General features: G+C 42.7%; 2 protein-coding genes and 1 non-coding gene across 6 annotated transcripts in view; 1 reads left to right on the top strand and 2 right to left on the bottom strand.

Moving 5' to 3' along the window:
* Positions 1-2,439: 2,439 nt before the first annotated feature.
* Positions 2,440-27,885, bottom strand: part of LOC109891397 (cytosolic 10-formyltetrahydrofolate dehydrogenase) — a 43,441-nt gene continuing 17,995 nt past the window's right edge. For all 4 annotated transcript variants that reach the window (XM_031825653.1, XM_031825654.1, XM_031825655.1 and 1 more), the window contains exons 8-23: positions 18,363-18,488; positions 18,103-18,194; positions 15,464-15,611; positions 15,074-15,193; positions 14,761-14,888; positions 14,215-14,365; positions 12,962-13,032; positions 12,760-12,865; positions 11,847-11,934; positions 11,507-11,600; positions 10,021-10,120; positions 9,787-9,885; positions 7,894-8,059; positions 7,550-7,655; positions 7,194-7,393; positions 2,440-5,254 (exon numbers count right to left, since the gene is read on the bottom strand). In XM_031825653.1, coding sequence (XP_031681513.1) covers positions 5,199-5,254; positions 7,194-7,393; positions 7,550-7,655; positions 7,894-8,059; positions 9,787-9,885; positions 10,021-10,120; positions 11,507-11,600; positions 11,847-11,934; positions 12,760-12,865; positions 12,962-13,032; positions 14,215-14,365; positions 14,761-14,888; positions 15,074-15,193; positions 15,464-15,611; positions 18,103-18,194; positions 18,363-18,488 — 1,851 coding nt within the window. In that variant the 3' untranslated portion in view covers positions 2,440-5,198. The remainder of the gene's footprint in view (positions 5,255-7,193; positions 7,394-7,549; positions 7,656-7,893; positions 8,060-9,786; positions 9,886-10,020; positions 10,121-11,506; positions 11,601-11,846; positions 11,935-12,759; positions 12,866-12,961; positions 13,033-14,214; positions 14,366-14,760; positions 14,889-15,073; positions 15,194-15,463; positions 15,612-18,102; positions 18,195-18,362; positions 18,489-27,885) is intronic.
* LOC116374259 (U7 small nuclear RNA) lies at positions 6,829-6,883 on the bottom strand. Its single transcript, XR_004210128.1, has one exon. It is a non-coding gene; the product is annotated as a U7 small nuclear RNA (small nuclear RNA).
* Positions 19,254-26,538, top strand: LOC109891398 (zinc finger protein 227). The gene is made up of 2 exons (XM_020483893.2): positions 19,254-19,731; positions 25,138-26,538. Exons 1-2 carry the CDS (start codon positions 19,539-19,541, stop codon positions 25,995-25,997), a joined length of 1,053 nt encoding a protein of 350 aa, XP_020339482.1. The 5' UTR covers positions 19,254-19,538; the 3' UTR covers positions 25,998-26,538.

The following is a 27,885-nucleotide window of genomic DNA, read 5'->3' on the forward strand; positions in this document are numbered from 1 at the left end:
GCACTTGCTATGCAGAGCTTGTCTTTAGACCGAGGTTTTTGTAGATGGTTGCATTTTTTTATTAGGAACTGTACAGATCGAGACGAATGTGATGCATTTGTGTATGTTATACTGTACTACCTTCTCTGTCGGACTGTGGTCCGTCAAAAGTTTAATGCTTTGACATATGTAAACTCTTCATTAAGATGGACAACAATACTGAGTAAAAACACAGATAGCCTGTTTGTCATTTCCAACCTGAAAAGGACTGGCCAAAGGGCAGTGGGCCAGTCCATCTTTAGGCCGGTGGGCCAGTCTTATGAGGGGGAAAAAGGGAGAGAAGTGTAACTGTCCACACTAATAGGCTTATGTCATCCCGTTATGCCAAGACTGACATGTTCCTAGTGGTGGCGTGCCATTGAGGTCCCTGTGACCCCCCACAATGTCCCAGCTTCTCTCTGAGCTGCAACCTTTACATTTTAACGTGGATCTTCCGCGATACGGATTGAATGCAGCCCTTACATTCCCTTCACCCACCTGTACAGCATCCAGAACTATGCCTGCAGTCATCATCCCCAGCCCGACCTCAAGTTACGGCGCTACCACCTGTAGACAGATCCTCCTGGAGCTCTCTGTTCAAATCAAAATCAAATCAAATTTATTTATATAGCCCTTCGTACATCAGCTGATATCTCAAAGTGCTGTACAGAAACCCAGCCTAAAACCCCAAACAGCAAGCAATGCAGGTGTAGAAGCACGTTGGACTTGTCCTTCTCCTCATCTATCTTATTATTAGTCCAAGACAGGGCAGGAGACCTCCATTGAAGATCATTCTTGATGTGTGATACTGTCTAACACGCAAGTATGCACAAACAAACACTCACGCATTTGCTGCCAACCAGGATTCCTCCATGACCGGTGTTGTCTTTTCAGCCTGCCCTCCCCCTTGGATACAGTCTCTTGGATACAGTCCAATTTGAATTAGCAATTTAACAAATGGAATATGTAAGTGGCAAATACCAGTGTCATGACGTTGCCCTCTTTGGGTACAGCAAGCCCCATCCCCCTCTCCCTGCCTCTCCCTGCCTCCTGCACACAGGCTGCTGTGGTCAGAGAGAGGTAAATTCCAGGAAGATCCTGCCTCATGGCCACACAGTATAGAGACAGAGTGAAGTTTCATAGAGAACAAAGGAATTTCTTCCACCTCACAGAACTTGAGGTCAGAGCAACATTTATGTTCCGGAGAAGGTATAAAAGATCGGTGAAGAATCCAGCTACGAACTGATCCGGTTGGTACAATTGGTGAAACTCATGAGAGACGGTGTGACCACATTACCATAACGCTGTTTATATAATAGCCTCAGATATGACGTTTACATCTAATTGTTGTATAAGATGAATGAGTGAGGATGATACTGTTTGTAAAATTCTGTAATATGATTTTGGACTGTTTAATGAAGAAAACTCCAATTCCCTTTTGAGTTTAACTAAATCAGAGGACCGCCCATGAGCCCAGTTAGGGTCGGGCATCCTGGGACAGGCCCTTTTCTGCAATTCCGAATAAAACCCCAATCTTGAGAATTCCTCAACAGACCATGTTTTTCTCCATTACGGGAAGACAAAGGTTACAGACCATGTTTTCTCTCAATCACGAGAGGACAAAGGTTGCAGACCATTGCTGAATCTTTTAACCATACCACATGGTTAAACTCTTAGACTATCGATACCGACAGAATAAGAACAAGTCTTTGATATTAATTACTAGTCTGCAGCTAGGAATTCGGTATCATTGAACGCGAAGAACGACAACAGCCGAAACATCCATTCTACAACAACATGAATGAATGTCACTCTGAACTATCCCCTCTAACCACGGCAGAGAGAGAGAGAGAGAGAGAGAGGACGGAAACTTTCCAACAGAAACTAACTTTTCAACAGCGATCAAGACGACACACTGAGCGTAAACAATTGCTATAATTATCAACTCTGTAGTGACTTCTCAGTCGACCCCCTATATATCATTTGTACACCGCCATGCCGTTTTAGACCACTAGGGTACATTCGCCTATCATTTCTTGTAACCATATTTGTTTATGCATTTCTGTGAATTACTTAGTTAGAAAATAAATGATTTAAGACAATTGATGTATGGATGACTCATAGTGAAGACTGGGTTCGTGCAGATAAACCAACAATTTACGACGTTTGCAATGAGACTAACGTGAGGTAAAATACATCATTCATTAATTCGAAGACTAATTGATCAGATATAAAATATCTGAAAAGTTATATTAGGAAATTATAACTTTGTAATCTGAATATTTTCCTTGGTGCCCTGCCTTCCTAGTTAATTACAGTTACATGATTAATCAGTTTAATCGCATAATACTAATTACAGAGAATCTTTGATAAAAACGAAGTCTTCAATTTAATGATAGTAAAGACACGACACCAGTCATATTACTGTATAAACCTTTGTGATTTTAATGAATCAGGAAAACTAGTAAAAAGGCGCTTGTTCAAGCTCTGATATGGAGATCATCATTCATAAAGTTCCATGAAATTGTCATCCAGTATTGTCCATGAACACAACACATCTATTGTGTAGACCAGGTATTCCCAAACTGGGGTGCAATGCCGTCGGCGGTACGCCAAATAAAAATGTGATCAACATTAATAAAATAAAATAAACATTTAACTTTTTTTCTCTCCACATTTTCAAACAGTCCATTAATATTTTCCAACAGGGCTATACATTTGGGTGAGCTTTTTTAAATCGTCTGAGTTGCCTTGTTTCACTGCCAAAAATAAAATTAAACCATCTAGTGTTCAGCGAAATAACAACACAATGTCAAATACAGGTAGCCTAGTCAAATAATTAACATCCAATCACATGAACCGTTACTCTCTTGCTGGAATTCCACTAACGGTCCGTATATAGCCAAACGTAGCTGCTGCTCATGTTGGTATCTGTACTAATGGTGCAAAAGCCATGACAGGGAGATATAGTGAAGTGGTAATACGCATGCAAGCAGTTTCTCCCGATGCCACTTGAGTACCGTGCAGCATCCATCGAGAGGCTCTTACTGCCAAGGGAATGCCTGACAACTTAAAAGACGTTTTGGACACTAGTGAAAATTGTTAACTTTCTTAAAGCAAGGCCCCTGAACTCTCGTGTATTTTCTGCACTATGCAATCATATGGGCAGCGACCATGTAATGCTTTTACAACATACAGAAGTGTGCTGGTTATCAAGGGGCAAAGTATTGAAAGGTTTTTTTTAAATGAGAGACGAGCTTAAACTTTTCTTTACTAACCATAATTTTCACTTGTCTGACCACTTGCATGATAACGAGTTTCTCACATGACTGGCCTATCTGGGTGATGTTTTTTTAAACTCAAGCTTAACTACAATGTCAAATGTGATATAGCGAAGCACCTGAGTGAGTTGGGTATGCAATTAAGCACATACTTTTCCGAAACGGATGACACAACTGGATTCGTTATCCCTTTCATGCCCTGCCTCCAGTCCACTTACAGATATCTGAATGAGAGAGCCTCATCAAAATTGCAACAAGCGGTTCGTGAGAATTGAATTTAATCAGAAGCCACTGCCAGATTTCTGGATTGGGCTGCGCTCAGACTATCCTGTCTTGGCATATCGCGCTGTTAAGACACTGATGCCCTTTGCAACCACGTACCTGTGTGAGAGTGGATTCTCAGCCCTCACTAGCATGAAAACTAAATACAGGCACAGACTGTGTGTGGAAAATGATTTAAGACAGACTCTCTCCAATACAACCCAACATTGCAGAGTTATGTGCATCCTTTCAAGCACACCCTTCTCATTAACCTTTGGTGAGTTATTCACCATTTTCAATGAACAAATAAAGTTTTATATGTAAAATGGTTACATAAAGAGCAAAATGATTGACTATTATATTATTATTTGTGCCCTGGACCTGTAAGAGCTCTTTGTCACTTTCCACAAGCCGGGTTGTGACAAAATACACACTCATTCTTATGTTGAATGTATTGTATACATTGTATTGTGTGGCAGGCTTACAATGATGGCAAAAAACAACATTTGAGAGTGCATTGACCCGGGTGCTAGAGGGGGTACGCAGCTGGATGTTGAATGTTTGAAGGGGTACAAGACTATAAAACTTTGGGGACCACTGGTGTAGACAATTTCAAATATTGTTAGTAGATTTACCAGTGTTGACCACTGCTACAACATAATGTGAATATTTCTTATTTCTAAGAGGGGGAAATCATTTCACATTGTATTTTTCATCCATAAAAATATTCAATTTCATAAGTAATTGTGCTAAACAGCACTAAGAAATATTAAAGGGTTAATCACATTTCAGAAAGACAGAATTACAAGTAGAATTGTTCATCAGGGCATGTGGAGGTATTAGGTTTCCTTTCTGCCTCATCTATCATTCACATTTAGTTCAGGAATTTGCTTAGTGACATATGGTCTGATTATAAAGAGAGAAAACCCACTGGGCAAAAACTGTTTGGAATCAACATTGTTTCCAAGCCATTTAAAAATATATATATAATAATGTGTTAACGTTGAATCAACAGGAAAACTGATTGGATTTTTTACCAAACTTTTAACCTAAATCCAATGACATGGTGAATTTCTTGGGTTGAATTCGTGTTAGTTGACAACTCAACCAAATGCAAATCAAAACTAGACGTTCAACTGACGTCTGTGCCCAGTGGGTAGCTACCACACATCTCTCTATAACTCTGGAAAAAATTAACAGACCACTGCAAAATTATCAATGTCTCTGGTTTTACAGCTTTCATGCGTCTTGGCATGCTCTGTCTCGCAACCACTGTGAAATTTGGTGGAGGATCCGTCTGATTGAAAATCAGGGTTATTCCACCAAATGTTGATTTCTGAACTCTTCCTAAGTTAAAACAATATTATGTTGTTGAAAAATGAATATGAACTTATTTTCTTTGCATTGTTCAAGGTCTGACAACACTGCATCTTTTTGTTATTTTGATCATTCACATTTTCTGCAAATATATGCTCTTAAATTACAATATTTTTATTTGGAATTTGGGAGAAATGTTGTCAGTAGTTTATAGAATAAAACAAAAATGTTAATTTTAACCAAAAACATACCTATAAATGGTAAAACCAGAGAAACGGATCATTTTGTAGTGGTCTCTTCATTTTTTCCAGAGCTGTATATTTAGTACTCTACAGTGACAGCCTTGGTCTTCAGGTATTCGTTAAGAGCCTCTTGTCCTGTTGGAGAAAGCCAGTGATGTTGAGACAGGATATAAATGCAATTGAATTGGCATTCCTAGAAAATGCATCTTTGGACTTTTCCCATTCTAGTAATTCTACTCCCACATGAAAAAATACTATAGTATACTATGGTATACATATTAGAGGTCGACCGATTTATGATTTTTCAACGCCGATACCGATTATTGGAGGACCCAAAAAGCCAAAGCCGATTAATTGTCCGATTTAAAAAAAAAATGTGTATTTGTAATAATGACAATTACAACAATACTGAATGAACACTTATTTTAACTTAATATAATATATTTAAAAAATCAATTTAGCCTCAAGTAAATAATGAAACATGTTCAATTTGGTTTAAATAATGCAAAAACAAAGTGTTGGAGAAGAAAGTAAAAGTGCAATATGTGCTATGTAAGAAAGCTAACGTTTCAGTTCCTTGCTCAGAACATGAGAACATATGAAAGCTGGTGGTTCCTTTTAACATGAGTCTTCAGTATTCCCAGGTAAGAAGTTTTAGGTTGTAGTTATTATAGGAATTATAGGACTATTTCCCTCTATACCATTTGTATTTCATTAACCTTTGACTATTAGATGTTCTTATAGGCACTTTAGTATTGCCAGTGTAACAGTATAGCTTCCGTCCCTCTCCTCGCTCCTCCCTGGGCTCGAACCAGCAACACAACGACAACAGCCACCATCGAAGCAGCGTTACCCATGCAGAGCAAGGGGAACAACTACTAGAAGGCTCAGAGCGAGTGGCGTTTGAAACGCTATTAGCGCGCGCTAACCAGCTAGCCATTTCACTTCGGTTACACCAGCCTCATCTCGGGAGTTGATAGGCTTGAAGTCATAAACAGCGCAATGCTTGACGCACAATGAAGAGCTGCTGGCAAAACGCACAAAAGTGCTGTTTGAATGAATGTTTACGCGCCTGCTTCTGCCTACCACCGCTCAGTCAGATACTTAGATACTTTTATGCTCAGTCAGATTATATGCAACGCAGGACACGCTAGATAATATCTAGTAATATCATCAACCATGTGTAGTTAACTAGTGATTATGATTGATTGTTTTTTACAAGATAACTTTAATGCTAGCTAGCAACTTACCTTGGCTTACTGCAGTTGCGTAACAGCAGTCTCCTTGTGGAGTGCAACGAGAGAGAGGCAGGTCGTTATTGCGTTGGACTAGTTTACTGTAAGGTTGCAAGAATGGATCCCCCGAGCTGACAAGGTGAAAATCTGTTGTTCTGCCCCTGAATGAGGCAGTTAACCCACCGTTCCTAGGCCGTCATTGAAAATAAGAATGTGTTCTTAACTGACTTGCCTAGTTAAATAAAGGTATAAAAAAATAAATATATATGTATTTTTTTAAATCAGCAAATCAGCGCCCAAAAATACCGATTTCCGATTGTTATGAAAACTTGAAATCGGCCCTAATTAATCGGCCATTCCGATTAATCGGTCGACCTTTAATACATATTATATAGTATTTACTGTAGTGTTTTTGCCAATATTACTGGAGTATTTACAACAGTGTTTTAGTTTTATTATCTTTGACATAGAAGTGGAGGCTTTCTCTTTGAGGAAACCTACTGGAGAAATACTAAAAGAGCTAATTTTCCATAACCTGTAGGTAGGTAGGTCTGAACCTTCAGAGCTTCTGCCCTATTTCTATAACCTGTAGGGAACACAATATGGTCTATACTTAGCATGTAGGTTTCTCACTTATGGGTGGCACAAATTGGGATATGGGGGAGGGGAATCAGCAGGGTATATACAAATGAAATACTGTAGTATTTAACTATAGTTAAAAAAGTGTAGTGTTCTTTCTGTGTTTACTATAATATTCTACAGTTTACTATAGTAAACTTGGGCTTCTATGATTAATCTAACCTGTGTGGAAACAATGTCCCAGAATCAGCAAGTCTTACCCAGGTCTTTGCCAAAGCCGGACTGCTTGAATCCGCCGAAGGGAGCAGCCACATCCGTCTTGTTGTAGGTGTTGACAAAGACGGTGCCGGCGTTGAGCTTCTCGCTGACATACAGCGCCTTGCTGATGTCACGGGTGAACACTCCTGATGCCAGGCCATACTCAGTGGCATTGGCCCTCCGCAGAACCTCGTCCACATCTCTAAGAGAGAGAGAAAGGGATGAAGAGAAAGGTCAAAGGAGAGCTAGTCAGAGGAGCAATGCGCAAGATTTGAAACCCATGCCGACTCAGTTATGTAAGTGTTCTGGGGTCAGCTGAACCACACAGGGCACCCATTTGACAATGGCAAACACTGACCCGCTCTTGAATTTGGAGAGGATCATGACGGGGCCAAACGACTCCTCTATAGCAATGAACATGTGGTCCTGAACATCGGTGAAGATGGTGGGCTCAAAGAAGAATCCTGGAGAAAGGTACCACAGGGAAAGATATAGTAAACAACTTATTTACTATATTAGTCATTTTGTAGCTGATAGTCATCCCTTGAACTGAGAAATGGTAACACCACAAATGGTCACAGTATGACATCCAAATTCAATTTCTGAACAGACTGGAATTGGAGTGACATTTGACCCTAACTCTGCCTCACAGCTAATATTAGTCAAATCTACAGCGCTATGAACTGAAAAAAGAAGTCTAACCTGGGCGGGAGACCTGTTTGCCCCCACACACCAGAGTGGCGCCTTCCCTCACGCCTGTCTGGCAGTACTCCACCAGCTTGTCCAAGTGGGCCTTGTGGTTCTGGGGTCCGTGGTCTGTGGAGCGGTCCAGAGGATCTCCAATCTTCATCTTCTTAACCTCCTCCACCTGAGATGAGGTAGTTAGCAGATGGCTAAGTTAGCATAGCACTGTGAGATTCAAATCAAATTGTATTGGTCACATACACATATTTAGCAGATGATATTGCGGGTGTAGTGAAATGTTTGCAGTAGTATCTAACAATTCACACAAATCTACTGTAAAATAAATAAGAAATATATAAATATTAGGGCGAGCAATGTAGGAGTGGCATTCACTAAAATAAAGTAGAATTGAATACAGTATATACATATGAAATGAGTAACACAGTAGTAAGTAAACATTATTAAAGTGACTAGTGTTCCATTTTAAAGTGACCAGCCTCTAAGGTAAAGGGTCGAGTAACTGGGTGGAGGCCGGCTAATGATGACTATTTAACAGTCTGATGGCCTTGAGGTGTTTTTCAGTCTCTCGGTCCCAGCTTTGATGCACCTGTACTGACCTCGCCTTCTGGATGGTAGCAAGGTGAACAGACCGTGGCTTGGATGGTTGATGTCCTTGATGATCTTTTTGGCCTTCCTGTTACATTGGGTGCTGTAAGTGTCCTGGAGGGCAGGCATTGTACCCCCGGTGATGTGTTGGGCAGACCGCACCACTCTCTAGAGAGCCCAGCAGTTGCAGGCAGTCCAGTTGCCGTACCAGGCGGTGTGCATCTGTAAAAGTTTGTGAGGGTGTTAGGGGCCAAGCCAAATTTCTTCAGCCTCCTGAGGTTGAAGAGACGCTGTTGCACCTTCTTCACCACACTGTCTGTGTGGGTGGACCATTTCAGATCGTCAGTGTACGGCGAGGAACTTGAAGCTTTTCACCTTCTCTCCTGTAGTCCCGTCGATGTGGGCATGCTCTCTCTGCTGCTTCCCAGAGTCCACAATCATCTCCTTCATTTTGTTGATGTTGAGGGAGAGGCTATTTTCCTGGCACCACTCCGCCAGGGCCCTCACCTCCTCCCTGTAGGCTGTCTTGTCATTGGTAATCATGCCTACAACTGTTGTGTTGTCTGTAAACTTGATGATTGAGTTGACTGCGTGGCCATGGGTGAACAGGGAGTACAGGAGGGGGCTGAGCACGCACCATTGTGGGGCCCCTGTGCTGAGAATCAGCATAATTGAGGTGTTGTTTCCTACTTTCACCACCTGGGGGCAGCCCGTCAAGAAGTCCAGGACCCAGTTGCACAGGGCGGGGCTCAGACCCAGGGCCCCGAGCTAAATGATGAGCTTGGAGGGTACTATTGCGTTGAAGGCCGAGCTATAGTCAATGAACAGCATTCTTACATAAGTATTCCTCTTGTACAGATGGGATAGGGCAGTGTGCAGTGCGATGGCGATTGCATCGTCTGTGGATCTATTGGGGCGGTATGCAAATTGAAGTGGGTCTAGGGTGTCAGGTAAGATAGAGGTGATATGATCCTTAACTAGCCTCTCAAATCACTTCATGATGACAGAAGTGATAAGGAAGAGGATGGCTAAGTTAGCACAGCTCTGTGAGATAAGTTAACGGATGGCTGAGTTAGAATAGCCCTGTGTGATAAGGTAGCGAGCGGTGGCTAAGTTAGCATAGCACTGTGAGATAAGGTAGCGAGCGGGTGGCTGAGTTAGCATAGCACTGTGAGATAAGGTAGCGAGCGGGTGGCTAAGTTAGCATAGCGTTGTGAGATAAGGTAGCGAGCGGATGGCTAAGTTAGCATAGCGCTGTGAGATAAGGTAGCGAGTGGGTGACTAAGTTAGCATTGAGACACGTACCACTCTCTTGACATACTGGTCATGGATGTTCTCTTCCACAAAGAGTCTGCCTGCTGCAATGCAGTTCTCTCCCTTGTTGAAGAATACAGCACTCAATCCCTAAAATACACAAATAAATACAGTGAAATTGATGCCTTACAATATTCTGAAATATTCATATTTTATATTCTTTGATATACATATTTTTGTATTAATGTTATGTAGCGACCAGCGTTGAATTGAAGGCCCACTGACCATGCGGACGGCCTTGTCCATGTCACAGTCACTGAAGATGATGAGTGGAGATTTACCCCCCAGTTCTAGGGACACCTTCTTCACATTACTGACTGCACAGCTGAGATAGAGGAACACACAAAAACAGGTGTTAATACACAAACACACACATACTGCACTACAGTGGTCACCAACCAGTGGATCGCGATAAACTGGTCGATCTCCAAGCCATTCCTAGTTGATCACAAAACATTTCTGTTAAGACCTTAGCCATTCCTATTTTGTTTATTTGTTTCACGCTGTTTATGGTAGCTACCACTTTATTCAGCAGCCCTAACGCCGGGAAGGCAAAGTGTTCCCATTTTGGGAGTTTTTGATTATGCTAATTCGAGTTCAGCGGGTGCATGGACATCGACCTTTTACACCGTGCCCAAACCGGCCGAGCGAGTGCGCCATCGTGCACAAATTGATTTTGCCCCCCCACACCAAACGCGATCACGACATGCAGGTTAAAATATCAAAACAAACTCTGAACCAATTATATTAATTTGGGGACAGGTCGAAAATTAGGTTGAAGATTAAAAATGTATGGCAATTTATTTACACAAGGTCTTCTACCCCGACAATTAATCCACACATAAAACTGTCAACCGAATCATTTCTAGTCATCTCTCCTCCTTCCAGGCTTTTTCTTCTTTAGACTTTATATTGCGATTGGCAACTAACTTTCATAAGGTGTATTATCACCACCGACCTCCGTTCGTCTTTCAGTCACACACGTGGGTATAACCAACGAGGAGATGGCACGTGTGTATCAGCTTGTATAAACCAATGAGGAGATGGGAGAGGTAGGATTCAGTGTCACAAATAGAACTGACTTCTATTTTAACACTTGTCAATGCAGACGCTCGTTAGTGCGCGCGAGCAGTGTGGGTGCAATAATGTAGTCAGCATGTTAGCGGTGTGGTCAGCATGTTAGCGGTGTAGTCAGCATGTTAGCGGTGTAGTCAGCATGTTAGTGGTGTAGTCAGCATGTTAGCGGTGTGGCCAGCATGTTAGCGGTGTGGTCAGCATGTTAGCGGTGTGGTCAGCATGTTAGCTGTGTGGTCAGCATGTTAGCGGTGTGGTCAGCATGTTAGCTGTGTGGTCAGCATGTTAGCGGTGTAGTCAGCATGTTAGCGGTGTGGTCAGCATGTTAGCGGTGTGGTCAGCATGTTAGCGGTGTCGTCAGCATGTTAGCGGTGTGGTCAGCATGTTAGCGGTGTAGTCAGCATGTTAGCGGTGTGGTCAGCACGTTAGCGGTGTGGTCAGCATGTTAGCGGTGTGGTCAGCATGTTAGCGGTGTGGTCAGCATGTTAGCGGTGTAGTCAGCATGTTAGCGGTGTGGTCAGCATGTTAGCGGTGTAGTCAGCATGTTAGCGGTGTGGTCAGCATGTCTTGGCCAACCACCGAGAGCCTAAAGTCATGACCTCTCTGGACTGAGGTTGCCACAACAGTGACCACTCACCTCTTCATGATGTGTTTCCCTATCTCAGTGGAGCCAGTAAAGCCAAGCTTCCGGACGTCCGGGTGGTCGGACAGACGCTGGCCCACCAGAGCACCTGAGAGACAGCAGAAGAAGAACCAGCACACCGTCAGCATCACAACAAAACCTTGTATCTCCTATAAGTCAACTTTTCAGTCATCTGAGAAAAAATGGTGCACCTTCCCAGATTCTCTATTGCAGGGGGTGAGAGGACAACTGACATGCAGCCCAAAAAACAGGTGTGTAAAGAAAAGATAGGAGCAACTCTTTCGATATGAACATTTGTATAAAACAACGATCAAAAACAGAAAAGCATGTTTACCTGATCCAGGGAGGATATTGATCACTCCCTTGGGGAATCCTGCCCTAGCAGCCAATTCAGCAAACTTCATCGCTGTCAGTGGAGTCACCTAGGGACCATAGGAATATACACACAACCAAAATGATTGAACATGCTAGCTTTAGGCAATTCATATACCATGACAAATGCAGGTATCTCAGGCATACTGTATCAAATGGATTGAAATCCGTTGTACCCCTGTAAAAAGACTGCTTCTGTAACTTTATTGAAGGACACGCTAACAATAGTCAGGAGTTGGCTAAACACCATAGGCCAATCAATCAAATGTATTATATAAAGCCCATTTTACATTAGCAGTTGTCAAAAAGTGCTTTACAGCAACCCAGCTTAAAACCCCAAAGAGCAAGCAATGCAGAGGGAAACGCACGGTGACTAGGAAAAACTCCCTAGGAGGCTGGAATCTATGAAGAATCCTAGAGAGGAACCAGGCTCTGAGGGGTGACCAGTCTTCTGGCTGTACAGGGTACAGATTTAATAGTACATGTGGCCATATCGCTTTTGAAATCGTTCAAACGGATCACGCTGACTAAATGCCCCATTGGAGAAGGGGTTGAAACCCGTGGAGGCTGCTGAGGGGAGGACGGCTCATAATAATAGCTGGAACTGAGCAAATGGAATGGCATCAAACACATGCGTTTGATGTATTTGATACCATTCCAATGATTCTGCTTCAGCCATTACCACGAGTCCATTATCCCCAATTAAGGTGCCACCAACCTCCTCTGGTTGAAACATTTTCTGTACAGTACACAATTTAGTGTCTGGACACCAGTGCATTGCCCCCTAGTGCACAGTACAGTACAGAACATTTGACAATATCCCTTTGTTCCCCTCTTTAGTGAAAAAATATGAACAGGATTGTGATGCTCCTTACTTGGGCAGGTTTGAGGACCACAGTGTTACCAGCAGCCAGACAGGCAGCTGTTTTCCAGGCCAACATCATGAGAGGGTAGTTCCAGGGAATTACGATAGCACACACTCTGAGAGTTAAAATGACAAATATGCTTATTTTCAAAATCTTGTTTTGACCCAAAAATTGATTCGCTATGTATTTGCATGTGGCTGGTGTATCTCACCCGATTGGTTCTTTCTTGGTGAAGGTAAGGTTGCGATTGGGTCGGGCCTGGTTGATGGGGATGGTGCAGCCCTGTAGAAAGAGACAGTCACTGATCATGAACATAAACTTAAACATAAAATCTAAGTTTCTTGGTCGCATAGAAAGTTAAGTGGATGTTAACAATGCAGTAGAATGTCAAAAGAATAATAAAAAAATCTAGAAATATCAGAACAAATTCATATTACAATCCAAATAACACAGAAGAATAATTAGAAGCTTATAAAGTGAGTGTTATATTGCCTTATAAACATATACACTGAGTGTATAAAACATTAGGAACACCTGCTCTTTCCTTGACATAGACGGACCAGGTGAATCCAGGTGAAAGCTATGATCCCTTATTGATGTCACTTGTTAAATCAGTGTAGATGAAGGCAAGGAGACAGGTTAAAGAAGGATTTTTGGTGTCAACATGGGCCATCATCCTTGTGGAACGCTTTCAACTCTTTGTAGTCTATGCCCCAACGAATTGAGGCTGTTCTGAGGGCAAAATGGGAAGGGTGCAACTCAATATTAGGAAGGTGTCCTTAATATTTTGTACACTCAATGTATATAGCACCTTATAGATGCAGTCAAAGCATTATGAAACTATAATAAATAATAAATAAATAAATAAATAAATAATAAATAAAGCACTTAGGAATGAATGGCCCCTTACCTGTGGTATTCACAGTAGGTAACAAGTCTTTAATTAAAGGCCCAATGCAGTCAAAAACATGATTTTCCAGTGTTTTATATATATTTCCACACTATTAGGTTAGAATAATTTTGTGAAAATTATGATAATGCCGTTTTAGTGTACAAGCTGTTTCAAAAGACTGCCTTAAATTTCAGCCTGTTTTGGCGGGATGGAGGTTTGGCCTTCGATGGTGACATCACCATGTGGTAAATTAGTTAATAGACCAATAAGAAAGAGTTTCAAACCGGTCTTCCAATAACAGCTCATTCACAGTTTTCCCTCCCCACTCAGACCACTCCCAGACAGTCCTAGCTAAATTATTGCTTGAGAAATTGCCCCTTTGTTAAGAACCTATTTTTGTTTCTTTTTGACCATTTAATAATTAAAGTACTTAATTGTTACCCAGAAACGATGTGATATTGAGATAAAAAAAAACAGCTGCATTGGCTCTTTAAAGCACCTGCTTCTTTGTTGCACAAAATGAAAAACAGTGGGCAATATGGACAATGTTGTGATATCCCCGACTCTCACACCTGGATCTTGTCACACCAGCCAGCGAAGTAGCGGAAGGTCTGGATGGACATGCCCACATGGGTCTTCAGGGCCAGTGTGTATACGGCCCCAGAGTCCATGGACTCTATGGTGGCTAACTCCTCTTGGTGCTCCTCCATCAGGTCAGCCAGCCTGTAGGGGGCAGTGAAGGGTTAAATGGTTTCATTTATACATCTGCTACAGCAACGCGTTAGTAATTTAACACTGGAAAATGCACCTTAACGGAAAATATTACACATATCAAAAAGTGAAGTGTGACCTCACCCACGTCTTCAAAAAACATCTATATATTATCCTGTGTATCTTATAGACCCAGCGATACATGGTTGAATGCCTTGTATAGTTGCCTGCATTTGAATGTTTCAAAGACCACCTGTATTATTATATGTGGCTGGGTCTTAGTCTTGTGTTGCATCAGAAATGGAGCCCTATTTGGAACCTATGGGCCCTATTCCCTATGGATCCAGGTTAAAAGTACTGCGCTATAATAGGATGCTATTTTACATGCTTGTTTCTAATAGACTGACTTATATAGGAGTCTGCCTCTGTCTCTGGGGTTTATCTTTCCCCACTCTCCCTCCTCGAACGCCTCCTTGGCGGCCGCTACAGCTCGGTCCACGTCACTGGATTGAGCTAAAGACACATCACAGATAGCCTAAAGAGAGAGCGAGAGAGATGGGAAACACAGACACACAAACACACATACTGTAAGAGTGATATAGTCACTTCATTTGTCATCGTCTGAGACAAACCAAATTGGTGCAAGCAGATCAAGTTATTAAGACCTTTAGGAAAACCATGGATCAGACATTAATGGACAAGTGAAAGCTAGCTCCCTACTGTTCCATCTGTGGGGTTGATGGTCTTGTACGTCTTCCCTCCCTCTGCGTCCACAAACTCCCCGTTGACGAAGAGCTGGTGGGGCATCCGGATGGTCATGTTGTTGATGTTCTTCTCCACCTAGTTACAGGACATTTACATTATGCTACCTAATCCAAAGGCCTTTTCAGGCTTGTTGTGTTCTTCCTTAGTGATCATGTTACTAACGCAGGAGACTGAAATAAGAACTGGAACGCCCTCCAAAGTTTCACTCCTGAACCTAACGGCCTACATTAGATTAGAGTATTGAGGATAATGCTGATTCTGGTGGTAATAATGATGATGATGGTTATGATAATGATGAAGATAGAGGATCATAGTAATAATGACGATGATGATGGTGACTCTTACGTAGTCAACGACCAGCTCCTCCTCGTCGTCCTCCCCTCGGAGCTTCCTCACACACATCTGGATGAAGTCCTGGAAGGTGGTGTTCATGTACACGTCCTCATTCTGCAGCTGACACCCACTGGCCCTCAGCTTCACCTCCTCCACCAGCCTGACAACAAAACATAGGATTAACTTTATTGTACCAGAAGTAAAATATCATACTTTTTCATCAACGTCTAATTTTATGTATGCTTTGGAGTTATTTACTTACTGCAGAGAGAGGGGAGATGGAGGGGGAGTGGTGGATGGGGCTAGGGCGATGTGGGGGGGGTGAGAGGGTGTGGAGAGCGAGAGTGAGGGAGGGAAGCAAAGGAGGTGGTAGGGATGAAATAGGTGGTAGGGGTGAGATAGGGATGAAGGAGGTGGTAGGGATGAGGTAGGGATGAAATAGGTGGTAGGGGTGAGATAGGGATGAAGGTGGTGGTAGGGGTGAGGTAGGGATGAAGGAGGTGGTAGGGGTGAAGGAGGTGGTAGGGATGAAGGGAGTGGTAGGGGTGAGGTAGGTGGTAGGGGTGAAGGAGGTGGTAGGAGTGAGGTAGGTGGTAGGGGTGAAGGAGGTGGTAGGGGTGAAGGAGGTGGTAGGGATGAGGTATGGATGTAGGAGGTGGTAGGTGGTAGGGGTGAGGTAGGGATGAATGAGTTGGTAGGGGTGAGGTAGGGGTGAAGAAGTTGGTAGGGATGAAGGAGAATGTAGGGGTGAGGTAGGGATGAAGGGAGTGGTAGGGGTGAGGTAGTGATGGAGGTGGTAGGGGTGAGGTAGGGATGAAGGAGGTTGTAAGGGTGAGGTAGGGATGAAAGAGGTTGTAGGGGTGAGGTAGGGATAAAGGGAGTGGTAGGGGTGAGGTGGGCATGAAGGAAGTGGTAGGGGTGAGGTAGAGATGTAGGAGGTGGTAGGTGTGAGGTAGTGATGTAGGGTTGAGGTAGGGATGTATGAGATGGTAGAGGTGAGGTAGTGATGAAGGAGGTGGTAGGGTTGAGGTAGTGATGAAGGTGGTAGGGGTGAGGCAGGGATGAAGGGAGTGGTAGGGGTGAGGTAGGGCTGAAAGAGGTGTTAGGGATGAGGCAGGGATGAAGGAAGTGGTAGGGGTGAGGTAGGGTTGAAGAAGTTGATAGGGTTGAAGGACTTGGTAGGGGTGAGGTAGGGATGTAGGAGGTGGTAGGGGTGAGGTAGGGATGTAGGAGGTGGTAGGGGTGAGGTAGGGATGAAGGAGGTGGTAGGGGTGAGGCAGGGACAAAGGAGGTGGTTGGGGTGAGGTAGGGATGTAGGAGGTGGTAGGGATGAGGCAGGGACAAAGGAGGTGGTAGGGGTGAGGTAGGGATGTAAGGAGGTGGTAGGGGTGAGGCAGGGATGTAGGAGGTGGTAGGGGTGAGGTAGTGGTGAAGAAGTTGATAGGGGTGAAGGAGTTGGTAGGGGTGAGGTAGGAGGGAAGAAGGTGTTAGGGGTGAGGTATGGGTGAATGAGGTGGTAGGGGTGAGGTAGGGATGTAGGAGGTGGTAGGAGTGAGGCAGGGATGAAGGAGGTGGTAGGGGTGAGGTAGTGATGAAGGAGGTGGTAGGGGTGAGGTAGTGATGAAGGAGGTGGTAGGGGTGAGGTATAGATCAAGGAGGTTGTAGGGGTGAGGTAGGGATGAAGGAGGTGGTAGGGGTGAGGCAGGGATGAAGGAGGTGGTAGGGGTGAAGGAGGTGGTAGGGGGAAGGGAGTTTATAGGGGTGATGGAGGTGGTAGGGGTGAGATAGTGATGAAGGAGGTGGGCGGGGTGAGGCAGGGATGAAGGAGGTGGTAGGGGTGAGGTAGTGATGAAGGAGGTGGTAGGGGTGAGGTATAGATGAAGGAGGTTGTAGGGGTGAGGTAGGGATGTAGGAGATGGTAGGGGTGAGGCAGGGATGAATGAGGTGGTAGGGGTGAGGCAGGGATGAAGGAGCTTGTAGAGGTGAGGTATGGATGATGGAGGCTGTAGAGGTGAGGTAGGGATGAATGAGGTGGTAGGGATGAAGGAGCTTGTAGAGGTGAGGTATGGATGATGGAGGCTGTAGAGGTGAGGTAGGGATGAATGAGGTGGTAGGGATGAAGGAGCTCATAGAGGTGAGGTAGGGATGAATGAGGTTGTAGAGATGAGGTAGGGATGAAGGAGGTTGTAGACGTGAGGTAGGGATGAATGAGGTGGTAGGGGTGAGGTAGGGATGAAGGAGATGGTAGGGATGAAGAAGGTGGTAGGGGTGAGGTAGTGATGAAGGAGGTTGTAGACGTGAGGTAGGGATGAATGAGGTGGTAGGCATGAGGTAGGGATGAAGGAGGTGGTAGGGATGAAGAAGGTGGTAGGGGTGAAGGAGATGGTAGAGGTGAGGTAGGGATGAAGGAGGTGGGAGGGATGAAGAAGGTGGTAGGGTGAGGTAGTGATGAAGGAGATGGTAGAGGTGAGATAGGGATGAAGGGAGTGAGGAATGGGGAAGAGGTGGCATTCAACTCCAGCTGCTGTAATGTGTTTCTCTTTTCATCGTAATCATTGATAGAAAAAACATTACCCCCTTGGTGTACTGCCTAAAACCCATTGACTTGCACCCTTTGACCTGTTAGATGTCCATGCTGGTGTGTTGTTTACCTGACCACGTCCATAGAAGCAGCCCCAGACTTGAAGAAGTCAGTGGAGTCCTCGATGGCATCCACATTAGTCAAGATGCTCTTCCACACACCCTGTCAATGGGACAAGACAACACTGTAAACACTGGTCTGGAGTCAGTTTATCAAGGGTTAAGGTGAGAGATAAACATTTACATTTACAACCTTGTTCAAATTAGCTGAAAAATCAGTGTAAGACAGATAGATCCAATTGTAAAGTGTTCCTATTTTTTTTTTTCTTACCCTCATTTGCTCAGCGAAGGCCTTCTCCTCCTCAGTGAGCTCCACAGAAGCACAGCTCCCAGAGCTGAAGTACCTTGCCGCCGCGATCATCTTCCCATCCTCAAACTGCAGGTTCTTCACTAGCAACTGGACACACAGACATCATGCTGTTCAACATGTCTGCATGCACTGGTTTAGTTTGTTTCAAACAGTCCAAAGTCATGCCATTATAATACACTGAATCAGGATTCAACTATCTATTCAGCTGGCTTCACATTAGGGAAAGGGAAAGGGGGATACCTAGTCATGCAGTACTAGGACAGTGACCAGAGGTCAGGTTCTTACTGTCTTTGGAGCTACCATAATGTTAACCAATAGCCATAGTGCAGCACAAGTTCCTGTCTGGGTCGTGGGTTTGGAAGAAATAGCGATTTGAGAGTCTGTCTGTGCTGAACATTTGAACCAAAAATAAAAGATAAGGAGACGTGTACTTGGATTACGGAGAAGGAATGGAGAGAAAGAGTGGGGCAGAGGAGGTCGAAGAGAGAGAGGAAGGAGGAGGGTGAGGTTGAATTGGTAAAAAAAAAAAAAAAGGGGAGATGGTTTAGTTGAAGAAGAATGGTAGAAAAGTGTAAGCAGATTGAGCAGGATCAAAGACAGGAGGAGAAATGGAAGTTGAAGAAACTTTGTCGATGTTTGTACCATGTTTTGTGCTGCTAGCATGTTGTGCTGCTGCCATGTTGTGTTGCTACCATGTAGTTGTCTTGTTACCATCCTGTGTTTCCATGTGTTGCTGCCATGCTATGTTGTTGTCTTAGGTCTCTCTTTATGTAGTGTTGTGGTGTCTCTCTTGTCGTGATGTGTGTTTTGTCCTATTTTATTTTATATTTTATTTTTAATCCATGCCCCTATCCCCGCAGGAGTCCTTTCGCCTTTTGGTAGGCAGTCATTGTTAACTGACTTGCCTAGTTAAATAAAGGTTAAATCAAAAATAAAAATACTTCGTTTCCACTCCGGACAACAGGTGGCGATATAGTGCGGTATTGGGTTGCCGTGCACGCACTGTAAAATAGTAGAGTTAGCAGTGTTTACTTCCGGGGTCTCGGACTGGCACATTTCACAAGGATTAAAATAAAATAAAAAGCTTTCCATTTATTTACCTTGCTAATAAAATACAAGCAACAGTGTATTTACAATATGTCAAAAATGCAATTGCTCAATATGTTTCTGCGCGAGAGATTGACAGCGGCTGCTGTTGAGATATTTGGAGTAGTTGAAAAGACGATAGTGGAGTATCAAGAAGAAATCACCCGTTCGAAGGAAGAGAACGAACGTTTACAGAAACTGTTGGATATGGTCATTAAACCTCATGTCAAGTTACATAGAGCAGGTTTGTAACGGCGACTATTTCAATGTACTGTTTGACTGGCTTTTAGTCTACTCTAGGTCACTGCCCTCGCGATGCTTGCTATGATTAAAAATATCGTCCCCAGGGTCAGGGATCATCAACTGAATTCAGCCGCGGGCCGATTGTTGATCAGGGGGCTGGAACTTAATTACAAATGATTTGTAGACTGCATCTTAACCGCAAGAAGCCCAAACAGATAATACTTGACTAAAACATAATCATTTCAAACATTGCTTTTGTACATTTGTGTACGATCATATATACACTACATGACTATAAGTATGTGGACACCTGCTCGTCGAACATCTCATTCCAAAATCATGAGCATTAATATGGAGTTAGTCCCCCCCACTCTTCTGGGAAGGCTTTCCACTAGATGTTGGAACATTGCTGCAGGGGCTTCCATTCAACCACAAGAGCATTTGTGAGGTTGGGCGATTAGGCCTGGCTCGCAGTCGGCATTCCAATTCAACCCAAAGGTGTAAGATGGGGTTGAGGTCAGGGCTCTCTGCAGGCCAGTCAAGTTCATCCATACCAATCTCGACAAACCGTTTCTGTATGGACATCGATTTGTGTACGGGGGCATTGTCATGCTGAAACAGAAAAGAACCTTCCCTAAACTGTTGCCATAAAGTTGGAAGCACAGAATCGTTTTGACTCTAGAATGTCATTGTATGCTATAGCGTTAACAGTTCCCTTCACTGGAACCAAGGGGCCTAACCCAAACCAATATTCCTCATCCACCAAACTTTACAGTTGGCACTATGCATTCAGGGAGGTAGCGTTCTCCTGGCATCCGCCAAACTCAGATTTAGTGCACAAATTTGTTTACATCCCTAGTAATTAGCATTTCTCATTAGCCAAGATATGCCACACCTGCCAGGTGGATAGATTATCAAGAAGCTGATTAAACAGCATGCAACTCATTACACAGTTGCACCTTGTGCTGGGGACAATAAAAGGCCACTCTAAAATGTGCAGTGTCTAGTTTTGTCACACAACACAATGCCACAGAGGTCTCAAGTTTTGAAGGCGTGTGCAATTGGCATGCTGACTGCAGGAATGACCACCAGAGGTGTTTGCAGAGAATTTACTTTTCAGTTCTCTACCATAAGCTGCCTCCAACGTTGTTTTACCCTATTTAGAGATGCACGTTCGTGGACGATGGACAATAGTGTCTTGGTGACAACATGACCGAGCAGCTTAGATTACTGTTTGATTTGAGAAGGGTGCTCCTCACTCACCACTTTTGTCACTGGCTATAGGCCGGTGCACCCGTATGAATCAAGGTTAATAGAACTCCCTCAGTGAGAGAAGGTTTGAAATAGACAAGATGGCAGAGTCCACATTGTTGGATTACTTCATCGAGCAAATGTTGGTTTAATAATGGAGCGTTTTCTAAGTTCAAACGAAACTCCTGCAACTAGACATGGATGTTTAGAACACATACAGTACCAGTCAAAAGTTTGGACACACCTACTCATTCAAGTTTAAAAAAAAACTATTTTCTACATTGTTGAATAGTGAAAACAAACTATGAAATAACACACATGGAATCATATAGTAACCATAAAAGTGTTAAACAAATCAAAATATTTGAGATTCTTCAAAGTAGCCACCCTTTTTGTCTTGACCGTGTTGCACACACTTGGCATTCTCTCAAACAGCTTCATGAAGAATGCTTTTCCAACAGTCTTGAAGGAGTTCCACATATGCTGAGGTCTTGTTGGCTGCTTTTCCTTCACTCTGCTGTCCAACTCATCCCAAACCATCTCAATTGGTTTAAGGTCGGGTGATCTGTTGCAGCACTCCATCACTCTCATTCTTGCTCGTCTCTTAACAGTTAATATGTGTCTGTTACTTTAACTTTGAAGCATTTATTGGGCTGCAATCTGAGGTGCAGTTAACTCTAATGAACTTATCAACTGCAGCAGAGGTAACTCTGGCTCTTCCTTTCCTGTGGCGGTCCTCAAGAGAGCCAGTTTCATCATAGCGCTTGATGGTTTTTGAGACTACATTTGAAGAAACTTTCAAAGTTCTAGAAATGTTCCGGATTGACTGACCTTTGTGTCTTAGAGTAATGATGGACTGTAATTTTTCTTTGCTAATTTGAGCTGTTCTTGCCATAATATGGACTTGGTTTTTACCAAATAGTCTGTGAATACCCTCCTACATTGTCACAACACAACTGATAGGCTCAAACGCATTAAGGAAAGAAATTCCACAAATTAACTTAACAAGGTACACCTGTTAATTGAAAGTACATTCCAGATGACTACTTCATGAAGCTGGTTGAGAGAATGCCAAGAGAGTGCAAAGCTGTCAAAGGCTGGCTACTTTCTAGAATCTCAAATATAAAATATATTTGGATTTGTTTGACACTTTTTTTGGTTACTACATGATTCCATATGTGTTATTTCTTAGTTTTGATGTCCTCGCTATTATTCTACAATGTAGAAAATAGTACAAATAAAGAAAAACCCTGGAATGAGTAGGTGTGTCCAAACTTTTGACTGGTACTGTATGTTGTCTTCCAAGTAAGGAATTGGGGAAGTCTCATCAAGTAAAGATTGGTCAAAAATATCCAGTGCTATGCTTAACATTACCTACTTCATAACACCGATCAGCAACCTGGAACAGTAACAATGGCTGTGTTTGTAATGGCGAGCTTGCTGCAAACCTATAATGTCTGTCACTTTACTTGTCCCCTGTTACCGGTCAATCAACTTGCTAGAACCCAATATCGTTGGAAGATTTGGTTTTCGTAATTAAACATGCATTGTTACATAAGGTCCAATGTAGCCATTTTTATCCCAATATCAAATCATTTCTGGGTAACAGTTAAGTACATTTCTGTGATTGTTTTCAAATAAATGGTCTTAAAGAAACAAAAAAAAACGTCTTAGGAAGGGGCAATTTCTCAAACAAGAATTTAGTTAGGACTAGTGGGGAGGGTAAAACTGAAAGAGGTTTCTTATTGGTCTATTAACTAATTTACATGTGACATTTCCGGCAGTCTTTTCAAATGGCTCTTACACAACAAAAAGGCATTTATCATTTTCATAATTTCACAGTATTATTCCAACGTCATAGTGTGGAAATATACACTTACACCCCCCCTCCCCTCCCTCAGAACAGCCTCAATTCGTCAGGTCATGGAACTGGCGACAAAAGCTAGGTGTCAAAAGCGTTCCACAGGGATGCTGACCTATGTTGACACAAATGCTTCCTACAGTTGTGTCAAGTTGGCTGGATGTCCTTTGGGTGGTGGAACATTGTTGATACATACGGGAAGCGATTGACCGTGAAATCCAGCATCATTGCAGTTCTTGACACAAACCGATTGTGTATGTATGCCATTCAGGGGGTGACTGGGCAAGACAAAATATTGAAGTGCCTTTGAACGGGGTATGGTAGTCGGTGCTAGGCGCATCGGTTTGTGTCAGGAACTGCAATGCTGTTGAGTTTTTCACGCTCAACTAGGGCTGGGCGGTATACAATATTTTACTATATACCGGTATTTATGCACGGACCGGTATGGGTCTTTACTTTACCTTCTATAACGGTATTTAAATGTTTGGTTTGTTAAATGTGATACACTGTGTGTAATGTCCACTTTTATAGTTTACTCCGCTACTCGAGTCATCCCTCTCCGGTCTCTCTCTCTCGCCAAGCCGCTTTCCGCACAGACCTGTCACTCAAGGAGCGCATTTGTTGTTGCTTGACCATGAGACACTTTCGTTCAGTCTGCATGGTCAATGCAGCACATACAACAATGTTGATGACAATGATATTGTTTCCACTTTGATCTTAATATAAATCCACAAGCGTTCTATGATTACAATATTAGTTTGTATTTTCTTAGCAAGTTAAGCTAATTCGTGTTAGCCACTAATGCTAATCGCTCGTTAGCTGGCTAGCTGGCAAGTACTTTTATTAGCTAGTTAGCTGGCTAGCTAATAAAAGTACTGAGTCAGAGCAAACATAGCTAGCTAATACAGCCTGATACCAGTACTGGTGGAGGCTTAATATCAGCATGTTGTTTGTGCAACAGTATCTTCTAAATCAAAGAGGAATAGTCGATGCATGAACAGAGTTGTATATGGCTGCCTTTTCCTGTTACCCTCCTTGCCTATGGAATAGCCTGCAGACTAAACTTGTCCCCCTGTCGCCCATTTTAAATATTTATTGGAGGATTTTATTTTTTTATTGATTATAACTGTTTCGGGTACTGCAAGTTCTTGTGCTGTTAGGTTATTCCCCTATGTGTAAATGTAATCTGTTTCGGGTAATGCAAGTTCTTGTGCTGTTAGGTTATTCCCCTGTGTGTAAATGTAATCTGTTTCTGTATTTTTGTGTGTTATTTGTGATCGCTTTGTTGGTCTTGTGTAGTTTCTTAATCATTGTACCTAAACTGTATGTGTAAACATGTATACGCAGGGCCCAGCTGTAAAAGAGACCTTAGTCTCAGTCTGTGTTCCTTGTTGAAATAAAGGTATAATAATATGTTGGCTATATGAATAAAGATTTAATGTAGCCAAAGATTATAGGGTCCCCTAATAAACACCGTACATCACTTTGGTTCCTACCCTGTCACAATAACTCATCCAAGGCATTTTTTTCAAACAAGACTGTATTGAAAGTGCCCACTATTATTTATATTCTAACTATAGAATTAGAATAAACATTCTATTTCCATGATTCCAAAAGTTCACCCAAGTGTTTTGATCTAAATTGCAATTGCAACATTTGGTTAAAAATAACACCTAGTATTTTTGCCCATATCATGACAGTGTGGAAATTATCTGCAGGAAATGCAGAAATTGATGGAAATTTAGGAAATTATTTCAGGTTGAAGTTGAATTGAAAAGTATAAAACAATCAGAATGGAGAAAGACCCATTGAAATAATTTAGAATATGTGTTGCCACCCTGGGGTCACGCACTACTCATAAAGCAAATGTAGAACTTTTATTATTAATCAAAAACATCAAATATTGTCAAATTTGAAAAATACCATGATATGATATTTTGGCCATAACGCCCAGCCCTACGCTCAACAGTTTCCTGTGTGTATCATGGATGGTCCACCACCCAAAATACATCCAGTCAACTTGGCACAATTGTGGCAACCATTGAAGTCAACATGGGCCAGCATCCCTGTGGAATGCTTTCGACACCTTGTAGAATCCATTCCCCAACGAATTGAGGCTGTTCTATTGGCAAAAGGGGGAGTGCAACTCAATATTAGGAAGGTGTTCCTAAATGTTTTGTACACTCCGTATATATAAAATAAAGGAAAATCACATTTTTCAACGCACTTGGCCTTTAAACATTGAAAATATGAATGTCTATCTATTAAATAACATTTGCCTGTCCTTCCCTCCAGACCCTAGGCAGCTCCATGACTCTGAAGAAGAGGTTCCCCTTGAGCAGGAGTGGAGGAGGGAAAGTTCAGAGCTCACACAAAGTACAGAGGAACAGGACCTCCGGACCGATCTGGGAGAAGAGCAAATGCAAGGGCCTGAGACTCATGGTCATAACATAGAGTTCGGGTTCACTCCTCCTTGTGTGAAAGGTGATTTTGTCCAGGACCCTTGGCCCTCACACCTTTTCCAAACCCAAATTGTGGAAGACAATGAGACGAATAATCTATCAAGCACCCTAGTGGAACACATTAAAACAGAACCTGATGGAGAGGACTATGGAGTACTAACGAGTGACCCACAGCTCATGTTTGCAGTAAACGCACACTGTTCTGCAGCTCCGAGTGAAAACATGCATGGAACAGAGATTGGAGGCCCTCTGCAACGGAAAACAAAGACAGGAAGACCATTCAGACATATAGGAACGCTGTCTGAACTTAAGAAGAGACGCGCTTTGTATGAGCGATTTCGTTGCCATGTCTGTGGAAAAGGGTTCCCAGCAAGGAATGGTCTGGGAGACCACATGACAACTCATACAGGGGAGAGACCACACAGCTGTCACCTCTGTGGGAAAGGTTTCAAAGTGAAGAGTCATCTGAAAGAGCATATCAGGGTTCACACAGGAGAGAAACCCTTTGTCTGCCCAGTCTGTGGGAAAGCGTTCAGGCAGGACGCCCATATGAAAGGACATTTGAGGGGGACTCACAAGGAGAAACCATACAGATGCCATGATTGTGGCGAAAGCTTCAGTCAGATGGGAGAGATGCAAGTGCATAGGACAGTGTGCTGTGGTCCAATTGTCCTGGGCCCAAAGTTGATGTAACTTTCACTCCCTTGATGCCTTCGGTGACCAGGACATTTTAGACTTGCAGCCATGATAAGGACTATTCAAATGTGTTATTGAACAAACAAAGGAAGAATGATCTGTCCACAGTTATAAAGGTTTGAGAGAGCATCTCCTATATTTGTCAAAATTCATAAATGGGAGGGAGTTTCCAGAAAAAATGTAGCCTATGTGGTTGTCTGTATGTGGTGGTTGGCAAGTTTGTGTCCCATGAGAAATAGTTGTCAATGTAAGTAGTTCTCTGGTACCTCATATTGTATACATATACCCCAAAAATATTTTGAGTCCCTGATTGAGAGGTATGCGACCCATTTTGTGGGCTGTGTCTAATATCAATAATATCCTGTATATCTTGGATATCATTTCTCCCCTCCTGTTAGCTTTCTATGTGTTTTTGTGAGAGTGGAAGACATTCTCAATTTTGGAGAATCTCTCATAAGATGGGTAAAAGTAATGTACAACAATCCTTTATGTACAATTAATAAATAAATGGTTACTTCTGAGAACTTTGAATTGTCAAGAGGTGTAAAACAAGGTTGCCCTCTATCACCATAACTATTTATATGGCCATTGAACTGTTAGCTTTAAAAGATAACATTAAGGGGCTAAAAATGAAGGAAATAGAGATGAGTATCAATAGGCCAATGATTAAAGTTATCTTGAGTCCTCAATCTTCAACCTTGAAGGGCCTTGTTGAGGACCTGGATAACTTCTCCAATTTCTCTGGACTAAAAGGTGTTATATTATGGATTGGGTCTCTAAAAGAAACTTTAAATTGTCATGTGGTCTCCCAATTAAATGGGCAGTTAGTGAAGTTGATGTGCTTGGTGTTTGAGTTTATTTTATTTTTACAGGGACAGTGCACATGAATCAACGTTTCAGTAAAAGTGCCGGTTTTAGCCACCTGGCTAATTTTCAACCGCAGTCCCTGGGCAGGTTATTAAAAACCATTACAATATAGACAATCATTGAGCAGTGAGCACACACAGAGCAACATAGGACAAGCAATATGTAGCATACAGACAGAGCAACATAGAGCAAAAAGCAGCAAGACAAAATTCATAAAAGCAACAAAGTGTTTCCACACCTCACAAGCTACAGACAACATGGAAAGCGGCAATACACAGCTAGGGATTATCATAAATCTGATTGACCTTTAGCCATGTCTTCATGCATTTTGTGAAAGTGTGATATGTGGTGCAGTGTATTCCAGATATGGGAAGCTCTCACAGAGAAAGTGGATTTACTAAAGGTTCTTTTCCTTAAGGAAACTAAGGTCATGGCAGACCTTGTGGATCTGCTGCCATATGTTTGGGTTTTCTGTTTAACAAAAATACTGAGTGGAGGGGTAGCCAGGCCATTTAGGATCTTGAATACAAGACATGTCGGTGTATTGCACAAGATTTTCCCAACTCAGGAGCTCATGCTTTCTGAGGATGTAACAATGATGGCTATTGGGCTTCCTATCAAGCATTTTGAGAGCCTGTTTGAGACAGGCAGACTGCATAGGTTTTAATGTTGTACAGCAAGCTTGGGCCCAACTAGTCAAGCCGTATGTTAATTGGGGGAGTATCATAGATTTGATGTACATTTTTGCTACCTCTGTAGTCAAACAATTTCGTATAAATCGGAAATTAGCTAGTTTGAATTTGGTTATTTGAATTACCTTTTTCACATGCTTTTTAAAAGAGATGTTGGAGTCAAGTATGATGCCATGGTACTTAAAATCCGATACCACCTGGAGCTTCTCCCCTGACACAGACATCTGGGTCAGTAGCATCTGTTGCCCTCTTTGTGAAGAACATGCAAACAGTTTTTTTCACATTGAGATGCAAACACGAGTCACTGAGCCACTTTGTAACCTGGA

Source organism: Oncorhynchus kisutch, linkage group LG5 (genome assembly GCF_002021735.2).
Source record: "Oncorhynchus kisutch isolate 150728-3 linkage group LG5, Okis_V2, whole genome shotgun sequence".
In the NCBI taxonomy this organism is placed as follows: domain Eukaryota; kingdom Metazoa; phylum Chordata; class Actinopteri; order Salmoniformes; family Salmonidae; genus Oncorhynchus; species Oncorhynchus kisutch.

Coding starts and splice junctions, on each gene's coding strand:
- LOC109891398 (XM_020483893.2), top strand. CDS start 19,539: ATGTCAAAAATGCAATTGCTCAATATGTTTCTGCGCGAGAGATTGACA. Junction 19,732..25,137: donor TGTCAAGTTACATAGAGCAG/GTTTGTAACGGC, acceptor CCTTCCCTCCAG/ACCCTAGGCAGCTCCATGAC.